Genomic DNA, 13,105 nt, shown 5'->3' with positions numbered 1-13,105 from the left:
TGATGTTTGCTGGAGCCACAGCTGTAAAGCTGCTGGTCATGATATCGGTTTGGTTATGTGATGAGAGGGAAACATGAAGATGAAACCAGGAGATGTCCTTACTGAATCATCAGAGCTGTGATGGAGAAACAGGTTTACCTTTTAGGTGACATGAATGAGTTGAAGGGAAGTTATGAACTGTTTCTGAGAGACAAATAACACCAGGATCCTTTTTTAGGTAGCTGACAGCTGGTAACTGTGCAGGGGCGGGTCTAGCAAAGTGTTGCCAGGGGTCCATGTAGGGCATTAAAAGGGAAAGGGGGGCACAAGGAAATACTTTCTTATTCTCATTTAAAATGTCTCGCTTTTAAAAAAATAATTATCTGAGTCTTGCAACAAACAATTGATAAATTGATACATATATACCATCAGAACAGTGTACATCACTGTCACAACAGTGTTTATTTTCATTCAAAGGCTTTATGATTTTTCCTATAATGGCGGCCGGTCTCTAGTCAAAATGCCGGGGCGATTTTTTTGTCCCAGTCCAGCTCTGTATGCAGCTCATCTGCAGTCTGGTGTTACCTACATCTTCCTATTCAGAAGGCAGAATTTCCTTCGAGTTCTGAGTACAATCGAAAGCACCATGACTGCAGTTTTTGTGTTGGATGTAAAAAGCAGGCTAGGATAGAATCAGGTGTGGGATTTCTCTCGTGGAAATGTGCACATTATTTTTTCCTTTCTATTGGTAGGTGGCACAGTGCACTTGTGGCAAGTAAGCAAGCTAGAAGACTGGCAAAGTTATGGAAGCAACACATTAACAAGAGAATTCTGAGTAAAACCAAAGTTACTTTCCCTAGTAACTAGTTACTCTGAAAGTAACGAGTAACTTGAAGTAACTGAGTTACTTTTGATAGAAGTAACTAGTAATGTAACTAAGTTACTAATTTAAAGTAACTTACCCAACACTGCTGTTTTACTCAGTTTTACTCAGTGTAAGGTTTACACACTAAAACTCCAAAATCTACTTGGTTATGTTGCATTTAAATGTGATCCCAGGGGTCGTTTTGTAACCATGCAAGCAATTTCTAACTATTAGATACCACAGGCTTATTTTTAAAAAAGATATTTGATGCCCTTGGAAAAGGAACGAACTTGCATTGCAGGAATAAAACAGTTGTTTACCATAATCACCAGTCTCCTAACTCTGGGACTGTAAGAATTTACACCAGAATAAACAATAATGTATGCAATAGTTTCTGAGATACTTTAATCTGGACTAAAGTGGTGGAAACGCTGCAGCAGGCCTGATACTTATAAATTCCTATCCAGCTTATTATTTTAAGTAAAGGACAACAATTTACAAATTATTTCAGAAAAATGAATCATGAATGAATCAGTGCTTTACATTTATAGCATATTTAAGAAGTCACTGGAGAAACACAGGGCTGTTTTCTATTTTCCTTCCATGTGGGCTACTGTTACGCAGAATCAGACCCTATTCAACTCCCACACTCCTATATTTAACTGGAACACAAGTAACACAGCATCAGTGCCCAGCATATTCACAGAATAGCTCTCCATGTTTAGACAAATCCAAACGGGCACATTTCCGCGACACCTTAAAAAGATAAATTTGGTAATGGTGGTAGTGGTGGTGGCGGTGCTGTGACTGTGTCTAAATCTAGAAAAAAACAGAAATAGAAATGAAACTGAGCTTTATAACCATACCGCCTTCCCCTGTCCCTTTCTCCCCTCAGGCTCTATGACGTGACAAGAGTCCCCCTCGACACTCTTGCACTATGGAAAGCATTGATGACCCCTTGACAGACAGCCAATTTCCAGCTACCACCACCACCACCATTACAACAGCTCCGCCCTTACCTTGGCCTCAAAGGCAGGAAGCAACACAAGCAGCTACAGAGCACCAAGAGCCTTGTGAAGGCAGTAAGGTACAAGACAAATCCCTTGAATTAGAATCAAGAAATCCTTAAATGTATGACTAGAGCCTGACTGATATAGGATTTTTGAGACCGATACTGAGACTTGGTGATTAGAAAAAAGATAAAGATCTGATATACTCGTTTATATTTTCATCTTTTTTTCCACATTCACATCATTAAATATAAACAGACACACATATATACACACATTTGTCATATATTTGGTACAGTTATTTATGAGTCCTTAATAAAAATAAAAACTATTATTAGCTGTGCATATTCGATTGAGGAGATTTCTTAAATCAGATGGCCTTCTTAATCCAACCCCATACTGAATGTGTCTCATCCCAGAGTCAAAGTGAGGATCTAATGTGTACAAGCTTAAATATATATCATTTGTACATTATAACTGCCCAATCAACAGCTACAAATGCCGATACCAACGTATCGGCAAATAAAAATATCGGCCGATGTGTCAGTCCTGCTGATATATCTGTCGGGCTCTGTTTTATAACATCTTGTAATGAAGGTAACTTTCCACATGACCTTACAGAGGAGACTGATCTTGCCTGTTGCTCACGGTCAAATGTCTTAAAAGTGTATGAAAGTCATTACAACCAACATTATGAACTCATTACAACACTAAGACCGCATCTTTCAGCTTTAGCAGAACACACAAACAGCAGGAAGCATAGACTCTCATAAATCCTGATACAATTTAAGCGAGCGTCTGCTTGTTTGATATCCTTGTTTGGCTTATGTATTTTACCATAAGCTGACAATTTCCCTGGTGTGTGTTTAACCAGAGAAAATCCATGTGTGCAGCAAACCCCCCTCAGTGTATTCTCAGCCTGCTTTATTGGCATGCCTTGTATATTGTTTTAAAGTCTTGTGTCAGATGGTGGCTGTGCACTTAAATAAAACAAGGCGCCAGACAGACTCTGATATTAATAAATAGTGATCGGGAAATAGAGAGTGGCCATGTAATAAATTTAAGGTACAGCAATATAAAAAAGGGATAAGGCCAAAGTCATAAAAACGGCCACTTTTGTGGAGTCTTTGAGAAACAGGCTCTTCTTTTGGTCAATACTGTCAGTGTTTATGGCCCATGCTATAATTTGCTTTTGAGGGAAAATGTGATCCTGCTGCTTTTCACTCCAGACAGCAAGTCTTCAGTAGATTTGGAGCTATAAATAGAAAAGGGGTGGAATGTGTGTGGTGAACTTGGGTCTCTGCACAGTGCATCAAAGAGATTATTGTCTATTTACTCACAGAAGAGGCCATCTGAGATTGGATTTAAACATTTGATCCTTTAATATATATTCTGAAGGAAGGCGATTCTGCATTGCCTGCAAGCAGCTGATCTCACACAGAGCCACGCAACGCAGTAGCTTTACGAGCAGCTGTAGTCGATGCATAAAAGTATTGAAGAACACGTTGGCAACATTGTCACCAGCCTGATGCCACCGTGGTTAAATCTGTTCTAATACTCCACTCTTGAGCATTAAGTTCTGATCATATTGTAGAATGCAGATAGTGAACTGTGTTTGCTTTGATGTTCTGAAGAAATGCTGTATGAAAGGGCTGATAATGACATAACACATAGCTTTGAACTCTTTCCTAATGTGGAATGGGGCCTAGTGTCTGGAGGCGCATGCATACATGTTCATGTATTTTGATCTCAGCATCTGCTTCAGGCATTATCCAACTTCACAGCATGTAATGAGCGATTTCCCATCCCTTATTAACCTGTGGATCATTCCTAGCCAACAAGTTCACTTATGAATATTCATCTGGAATCATGTTGTGCCGCTCGCCTGCTAAAATCTGAAGAGAGAGCGCGGGCTCAGCTGCACAAGACTTAACGTTAAAGGGTGAGCGCAGAGACGAGCGTTAGAAACGAGCAGGAGATCCAAAAGCAGATGCACTGTGGAACGAGCTGAACGGGAGGGCTTCAGCAAAGCTTCCGGCGAATGTACAAAAACACATCAATTAATCCGCTGGGTCCTCTTGAGATTTTGCATTATTCCCAGCAAACAGCGCCTCGATGAAGAGTGCGGATAGGCAAAGTGGATCAATTTTCTTTCATGTGCACCCACCGACTTGTTCCCTCGTGGGTCACATGGCCGTGACATTTCGAGGAAAGTCAGCAAGAGTTCAGACAGAGAAGAAATGTCAAGCCAGGACCGTATGTCCAGGTGCATTCGCTTTCAATACTTCCAACTCGCGAAAATGCTTTTATTTAGAGCAGTGCGACGCAAACGAAAGCCACTGCCACATGTATGCACATTCTCATTTTTGTTGCATTAAAGTGCTTCAGCTGTGGCCTCGAGACAGGAAGCAGTCTGTACCGTCCCTGAAATCAAATGTTTTCCGCATCCTCGATCAAAAGCTGCCGGGCGCGTATCGATAAGTATTGAGTGGTTTGTCCGCTTGCTCCATAAGAAGAGAAATGCTGCACAAATTACACATTAACACAGATGGATTCAGTGCACAATGCTCCCTTCTGTTACTATGACACCCCCAGCAGTTATCAGTCTCAATCGAAAGTCCAATTCTCGTTCTTACTCGAAGAGCAAGGCCACCGTCCTAAACGTTTGCCCGGCATGTTCAATAGCCAGAGAACCGCTGCATAATGTTTCCCTCTACTCTGCACCAGAGTGTAAAGTATTTGCTTGCTGTCTGCGTAGCTGCTTCCTGATAAACTCTAAGTAATAATCACCCAAGGCCTGTGAATGTTATTCACGGGGCAGATTCATCTCATATTCGTCTGACATTCGCTGCTGTTTTTAAATGGGAAGGCTTGCGTTTCCCTGAGACGAGATTTGCGCGGGAGATTTATGAGAAGCTGTTCGCAACAGTGTGGCTGTGAAAGAAAAAGAGGGAGCAAAAAACAAAACAAAACATAAAGACGATATTAAAAAACAAAAATCCACCATGGTAGACACACACTATGTGGCTTGAATAAAACAAGACCGTGTCTATATGCTGTGTCTGCTTGAAATCACTTGCATTGTATTTCTTTTCTTCCACATCTTTGTGCGACTAATTTATCCTCCTTCCATTTTACCTGTGGCTTTTTACTACTGAGCTGTAGTCTCTGTGTGCCCTCTAGGAGGCACAGAGAGAAACTGTGCTTATTATGCTAGGATTAAACACCTGTTTTGGCCAGGCATCACAGTCAAGCAGTTAGCAAAGTCATGGCCCTGCTTTAACCAAGTAAACCTTTGGGTCATTCCATGCCCAGCTCCAACAAAACCACGACATTATCTCCATTAAAGCCCGAGCTCACTGAGATGTTTATTATTCCCAGAGCATAAGACATTGTCATCTGTGATACATGCTAGAACCCCGTTCAACACCTGCCCCTTTCATGGTAATTTGCACCCTGTGAAATCATCAAGAGTTCATTATTATGAATTAAGCTTCAGTGGCAATGTCTTGGAAGGCATCAGCACCTCTATCAAGTTGGCTGTGTGACTGGCGGGGGCCAGATGGTGAGGAGGCTCCGAGATTTGTCTTTCTGCTGCTAGATTAATTGTTTTTCAGTGTCTGCACTGTGAGACTTGTTTTGTTACTGGGTTATATCCCCTGAAGAGTTCTAAATATTTGACTCGTAAAGCTCTCATACAATCCTGTAATTAACATCTAAGTCTGGCATGGAGCAATAGTCATGTGTGATGCTTATGTCAACACAATGGCTGCAAAAAAATTTTTTTTTTCTTTAGGAGAATAGACTGGCATACTGAGAATGATCCCTATCAGCTTTGCTGCTGAAATTTCAGTGAGATGCCTCTCTCGTATGGTTTTGTTAAAGGGTGCTTCAAGAGTAGCCACTTAGCGTTGTTTTATTTTTAACATTATGGCGGAGAAGGAAAGGAACAGTTTGCTCTGCTCTGTTTTTCGAATGGACCAAATGTAAGCCTTGCTAGCTTATCTTAGAAAGAAAACAATTATGTCAAATGTCCCTAAAGATCACTATAATAATGAAATAGCTCCAAATGGTAGAATGTCATTTTTATATATTTATTAATTAATGAGCTTTTGAGATGTTTGTATGTGACCGTTAATATTTGGAAACTGCAAGGCTAATCATTTAATTCTGCGTAGTCTTTTTGATAAGCTGAATTAATCGTAAACCAAGCTAGAGCCCTTATTTCTCCATATTTTGCACCCAAAGAAACCAACTTTCTTGTGATTTTTGAAAGTGGTCTCGAGCAATAGTTCTCCAGCATTTCTGAAGGATTTTCTTTGGATATTGGCTGCTTTTTAAGACATTTTCAGCCCAGCCCTTGGACCTGACCATTTTCAAAGGAATGTTTTTTGTTTTTCCAACTTAAGAAAATTACACAAGAACCAGACTCTTTTCAGCATGAATACGATCACAAAGACACAGACCATGCAAGAAGCCATACCTGGATAGAACAACATGCAATAGAACGGCATCAGTCATGAATTGGCCTCCCTAGAGCCCAGACCTCAAAATTACTGAAGTAGTTTGGGATCATTTTCATAGGAACAAAAGGCAGCCAACATCCAGAGAAAACCTTTGAATGTCCTTCAAGAATCCTGGAGAACTATTCCTGAAAACTATTTAAAGAATTGACAAGGAAGCTTGCATAAGAGCACTCAGGTTGAAGAATAAAGAGGGTGATACCAAATATTGACTTTTAAGATTGCAGAGTTTTGGCTTTGAATACAGTATTTCCATGTTTGTCTGCACATGTTTTCCTGGCAAAATATATAGAATTAAGATCTGACTTAAGACTTGTGCACAGTACTCTATATACACAAGTATTATCAGTCTTGTCATGCAACTCTTGGCAAACAAGTGAATAAGCAGATTGCAAACTTTAAAATGAGATGACAGTGCTTATTTGAATGAAAAAGAACATTCCTGTTGCAAATAAAAAGCCAACGTCACATATGTGAATTGTATTTAAAAAGACAATATATTTTCTGTCATTTTCTTTCTGCTGGCTTTAGAAGTGAAAATATTTGAGCCAAAATGTTTTTGATACAACACATCCTCAGACATTTCTCTGTGGAGCTGAGCATGACTGTGACTTGAGTGCTAAAACAGTTCTCTCATGTTTGCTTTGTTCTTGTTGATTCACAGGTCTCGTAACACAGCCAGAGACGGGAAAACCAGGGAGTGATTGTTTGAGGGAGTCATCTCTCCCTATGACACTGGGCAAACTTACTATAAAACACTTCCTTTTTCCTGTGACTGGCCACCGCGGGTTTCTGACTGCTCCCTCCTGCTATCTGTCGTTGGGTCAACACGTTGTATCCACCTCCTCTCCACTGTTATCTGCCTGCTCTGTGAATTTAGCAGCACATGCTCATGCCACGGAGGTTCGGACACCTTAAAATCCCATGAATGTTTTTTTTTTTTTTGCCTCACTGGAAGTCCACTGTTTGGAGCTGCTAACTGCTTTTAATACGGGATTTCCCACATCTCTCTCCTAGACTCTAGTGCAGGAGTTCCAGGGTGAAGACGGGGTCATTACAGAACACAATGTGACGCTTCTCAGACCAGCTCGCGAGGCCGTAAAAACCGAACCGAGCGCACTCTGCTGTGAATAGGCCTTCTGCTGGAGTAAACCTCCCATATTTTTATAGACCAAAGAGCAAAACAACAAATATGATCATTATGACAGAGAGGACCATCTGGCAAAGACACACGGAAACGTTGTTAACATGCTTTGAGTGTCGCCACCGACCAACGGCTGCCCCCACAGAGACTCGGTGCACAAACGAACCTTTGCAGCTGGCGGCGTATGTGCCGAACACAATCAAAGGAGTACTTTTCAAACTTTACGGACATTTTTTCGCAGACTAAGCTCACCACTGTATTTTGGAACTGGAGATATAGGTACTACATACGTATAACTGTGTATCAAAAAAAAAAAAACAACAACAAAAAAAACAGAAAAAAAAAATCTGATTTGCATTTTTCAGTAGCTACAGTTGGGACAGCTTACAGGAAGAATTGTCGTGTTGATCATGGATACGGAGTGCAAATCATTACCAGAGAAATGATAATTATCTACAGAGAGTATTAAATGCTGTTAAGTCTGAAAAGAAGGCGTAAAGAAAAGTCATTAAATGTATTTTGAAAGGCCCTAAAAAGTTATATATTTAACAGTTTTATATGTTGTACCTTTGTAGAGAAGCTTATTGGACTTAAAATGTGATCACAATGGCAGTTTAGTAGGATGTGAACAAATGCTGTTGTTCTCATTACTGCTGGCTCGTAGTCCCAGGTTTTCTGTTCATACCTCAGTAGCCGCTTTCTTTTCATGGTCATCTACAAGTCACTATCTATCCGAACCATTAATGAAAAAAAAGGAAAGTGACACAATTTATTAAGGACTGATGTGCAGCCAACTGAACATTGTAAATCTATGGTAGTCAGTGGAAGCCATTGAAATCTGCTAATTTGCTATGATATTGTATTGTACACGGTGTGGAATACTGACTCATTTCCTCTCTATGGGTTCTGATCTCTTAATTTATTTTGTGCCTGTGTTTCTTTTTGTTTTTATTTTTTCTTTCTTTTTCTTTTTTTGCACAAATCCAGCTTCTCTCCGATGGCGATGAATACGGTGAGGAGAGAAGGAAAGAGGAAGCACTGCAGGAGTATCGGTCATTTACATACATTTTATATCATGAAATATTTTAAGAATAAATATATGACAAGAAATGTCCCCTGCAAACTTAGATGCTCTTGATGTTCAAGGTCATCAACAAGAACTTTAATTGATCTTATTCTGGTCTTTTCTAATGAATGTATTTGTTTCTGGCACCAGAGAAGGTATGAAAAAAATTAAAGTTTCCTTTTCCTTCCCAGGTGATTCAGAGGATTTATAGTTAGATTGTTTCCAGGGTAAAGTCCTAAGAAATTCAGTATAAACAACAAAGGGAGTCAAAGCCAGCTCTCGCCTGGCGTTAACATGGGTTTCAGATGAGCCAGCCAAAAGTGGACAAGTAATCACGTCTTCTGTTCACACCTCAATGTTTTTCCAAATGCTCAAGTGAGCTCTTGTGCTTGGATCTAATTTTCCTGCTCTCCAGTGTAACGCATGCTCATCATTTTTGTTTGCAAAGCCACAAAAAACCCCAAAGCAATCAGCCAAACTTTCCAGTTTTTCCAGTGTTTGTTATCTTAACTTTGCAAGTCTCCAAATATCTCTCTAAAGAACTACAGCATGTCTGAAAAATGTAGTTTATGAAACAGTTTCAGATGCTTAGACTGCAAATAAAAAGCACGCTGCTTTGTCCACCAAACTTGTCAGTCATGAGGGAAAGCTCCCATATAGCCCAGTGACCTGGCCAATCCAACAGTAGAATTTAGTCTGAGCTGATAATACAGTGTGCATTGTAAATAACTCATAGTTTCTTGTAAACATTGTTAAGTTTTTAATCAGAAGTTCAGTCACTCACTGAGGTGCTACAAGTGACTATTTATGTATTTCCATTGTTAGCTAGTTTTTTAAGACCCACACTGATTCACAACAGGTCACCACAGCAGATACATCTTTATTTAGACTTGCAATATTTTTTTTTTTTACACTCACATCCTCTTCCTAGCATAATCCTACCAGAGATTTATATCTTTTCCTAATATTAAACTGCAGATTTTACACACATCATGTTATTGTAAGAAAGTAAGTAAATATTTTTTTATAGCACATTTAAAACCAAAGTGCTTTATAATTTTAAAAAACAAGTGTTTCTGAAAATTTCACAACACAACAAACTATCGTTCAGCAACAGTTCAACAATCAGTTGAAGTTTCCTTCTGTTAAGAAGCTAGAGATAATTGACTAACAAGAGTATAAAGTGTATTACAATGGTCCAGACTGTTATATTCCCAACCATTCTGCAACCACTAACATTGCTCTCTGGCACTAGAGCTCACCTTTCTCTGGCCTTAAGTGCTTTTAATTGCTGATGGGAGTCAGATGTGCAAAAAGAAGATGGCATTTAAGGCAGCGGGAGATAGTAGGACACACCCACATGGGCAATTTCAGGAGGAGACCCTGCTAGGCTGCTAGTCTGCCGTAACACAGACTAAATGAAAAAAAAAGTGCATGCATGAGCCTTTCCAGATCTAAAGAAGATTATAGTCTGCTCTTGACCACAGCATTGACTTGGTTGTTCAATTTCAAATTGGTGTCAATGATAATCCCAGGGTTGTTAACCTGCATTTTAATAAAACTAAAGATACCCAGTTATCTTTCAACCTCTCGGTTAATAATAGAGGGCCAAACAATATGACGTCTGTTTTGGACTTTTTATATCCAAGATGCATTGAGCCTTCACATGCAACCGTGATTTATAAGATTCAAAGGTAAATCCAGTTGCAAATCATCTGCATGGCAATGAAAAAATATGTTATCTTGATGCAGGAGCATGTACAAGGAAATAAAGAACAGGCCCACAGATAGACCCAGATTCTGAAGCAGTGACTTTCCAAAGTTAACTGCAAAAGTCGTGAGTTCCATATAAGATTAAAACCAGTTAAGCGCCAAACTCTTGACTCCTACATAGTGTTCCAGGCGCTTAATGAGTAAATCGTGATCAGCAGTGTCAAATCAGAACTAAGATGTAACAACCACTAGAATCAGCATCAAGCAGAATAGCCTTTGTTGCTTTGAAAAGAACAGACTCAGAACTGTGAAAGGCCCTGAAACCTAATTGAAAGGACTCACAGATATTGTACTTGTCTAGAAAGGATGGTTGATTAAAAATGACTTTTTCTAGAACTTCAGCCAAAAGTTTTGATAGAGGGCGATAACTGCTCAGAACATTCACTTCCAAATTAGGCTTGGCTGGACTACTGCATGCTTAACACACATAGGAGCTAAGCTTGCATTTGTGAGAACATCACAGCCTTTCATGTCAAAAGTTTCTTTAACAGACCAAAATGGAAGAGAATCTTTTACCAAAGTGGAAAATGTCATGTGAGAAACCAAGTCTAAGAAATGGGAAAAGGAAACAGCTTCAAAATCCTCAGTACCCAGCTGATAAACAAAGGGATTAACTCAATAGGTTAAAGCAGTTGCTTTAATACTTTAAACCTTATTAAGAAAGAAATCCCCAAATTCTTTTTTTAATATGTATATTTCAGGATTTTTTTTAGGATTATGACTTAGGATAGAATTTGTCGTATGAAACAAAAACTTTGGTTTATGTTAACTTTTTTAAACCGAACCTGTAAAAAAAAAAACCCAGCTTTGCAGATCCATCTAGAAATCTAAGAAAGCAAGGTTTTAAAATCTCCATTATACTTGGAGCTTATCCTTCCTCCATCTGACTCAGATTTCCTGACGCTCCTAACAGAATCACTCTACAAGGCCTGACTTTAAACCTACAGTAGGGCATCTAATTTTAAGCCGTGAAGCCAAGTCCGATATATATGAAAAGGATGTGCTGAAGGAAGCGGTGAGCTCTTCAACCCCAAGCTTGGAAGCAGCAGAAGACACAGAGTTAGAGCAGGCAAATGCAAAGCGAGGAAGCTGTGGTAGGGCCGTGTTTTCTGCACAAACATTCAGCAGTTCTGGAGACCACAGGATGAGAGTGTACAAGCTACCATAGCCTTGTTAGGACAGCATACATGGATATAAAGTCCAAAATCAAATGCAGTCATAAAGTATAGGAGGATAAAAGATCTGAAAATGAAAAAGGTTCAATGTTAAGAATAAGTGATTCAAATATAGTTTTTTCGTAGAGATGGATGACCATTTAAATCCTACTTCCGGTAGCCTGTGGTTAAAAAAAAAAAAAAAAAGTACTGTGTGTGAAGCATAGATCTGAGAATAAACTCAAATCATCACATCGCAGACGAAATTCTACTAAAAATAAGAAGTTCAGCGTTTGAGAAGTGAAAAAAAGTAATTTAAAATGAAGGCCTTATTTCAGAACCAACAATACTAGCATTTGCCCAGAGCCACTTTCATTTCATTTCATTAAAAAAAGATTGAGCAGAGACTGGGGATGGATACTGCAGAGGTTGAAGACTATGATACTGAACACCTTTTCTGTATGCCACATATGGGGTGATGATTGGCCCGGGTAAACAGGCACTAAGTGAGCATGGTTTGGGGTTGAGGTTGACCTGATCCATGAATGCAGTCTGAGCCGCTGAAGCTCAGTACCTCTTGGGTACCTTCTGCTTGTGAGATATATATTAATGTTGTATATTATAATGTCATATATTAACTCTAACCTAGGTTAGAGTTAAGTCACCGGTGCTTCTAATGATAGCTTTAGACTACAGAATATTTTTGTGTGCTACCATGGACACTGTGTCAAAACCAGGTGATTATAGAGTCATGCAATGTTGCCTTTTCGCCGACTGTGAGACATAACACACCACATATTGTTCTCAGATTAATCATGCCTGCCATATTATAAGACATGTGGGATGTCATCACAAACTGTCTTGTTTTACTCCAATTCACACTTCCATCTAGCTGCGCTGGCAATATCGTTTCTTCTTCGGCTTGCCATGTCTACAGTTGTACACAGCTCGGAGGTAGAAAAAACTCTGACAGAATGGTGGTATGTTCTGTGCTCATACTGGTAAATCCCCCCCAAATTCTGGTATGGCAGTCTTTCTGTAAGGATGTTGTGAGACATCCCTAATTCAGCACTGGCTTTCGTTCATTTTGAGATATAACAATGGACTGTGATGCACATTAGCCTATGCCCCATGCACTGTGGTGTCTATATTTAAATTTACACTTCATAGGCCACAGTATCACTGATATTGTGTAGCCTAAATAAAGCATAAAAAATAGTTTCAACTAACAGGAGTTTCAGCTGATCAGATGCTTACTGTGTAACTATCAAGCTGCGGGTTGATAGTTCTTTTTAAAAAATATTTAGCTCTATAAAAAACAGTGCACAGTTCAAGAACCTGTAAAAATAATTGTTTAAAGAAACATTTTTTCAAATATTGGTACCCTTAGCCTCCTAATAGATACACCTTTGGTATCAATTTCAAAATCCTAGGTGACTTCCTTCATGAGTTATGCATTCAGAAGATTTTCAGAAAGCTTGACCTCTGAGCTTGACCTGGAGGTCGTGGTTATTGATATTCAAACCCGTCTGAGAGTTTCAGTAGGTACACCTTTGGTATCAATTTGAAACTCCTACGTCCTTTCTTTCTC

At 39.4% G+C, this 13,105-nt stretch overlaps 1 protein-coding gene across 3 annotated transcripts in view; it reads left to right on the top strand.

Moving 5' to 3' along the window:
* The window catches only part of tafa5a (TAFA chemokine like family member 5a), a 170,057-nt gene extending 157,778 nt beyond the window's left edge, over window positions 1-12,279 (top strand). For 2 of the 3 annotated variants that reach the window (XR_015125603.1, XR_015125604.1), the window contains exons 4-5: window positions 1,740-1,931; window positions 7,042-12,279. Coding sequence is in view for 1 of the 3 variants with exons in the window: in XM_086268321.1 (XP_086124447.1) it covers window positions 7,042-7,050 (9 nt within the window). In the remaining 2 variants the exon portion in view is untranslated. The remainder of the gene's footprint in view (window positions 1-1,739; window positions 1,932-7,041) is intronic. The other variant, XM_086268321.1, reaches the window with a different exon arrangement.
* The last annotated feature ends 826 nt before the right edge of the window (window positions 12,280-13,105 follow it).

The sequence above is a fragment of the Aulonocara sp. 'chitande type north' Nkhata Bay genome, linkage group LG17 (assembly GCF_057382095.1).
Source record: "Aulonocara sp. 'chitande type north' Nkhata Bay isolate Kocher_YH1m ecotype deep benthic linkage group LG17, A_spYH_male_GT1.1, whole genome shotgun sequence".
Taxonomy (NCBI): Eukaryota; Metazoa; Chordata; class Actinopteri; order Cichliformes; family Cichlidae; genus Aulonocara; species Aulonocara sp. 'chitande type north' Nkhata Bay.
The sequence above is the reverse complement of the archived record's forward strand: the minus strand, read 5'-3'. Positions and strand labels throughout refer to the sequence as shown.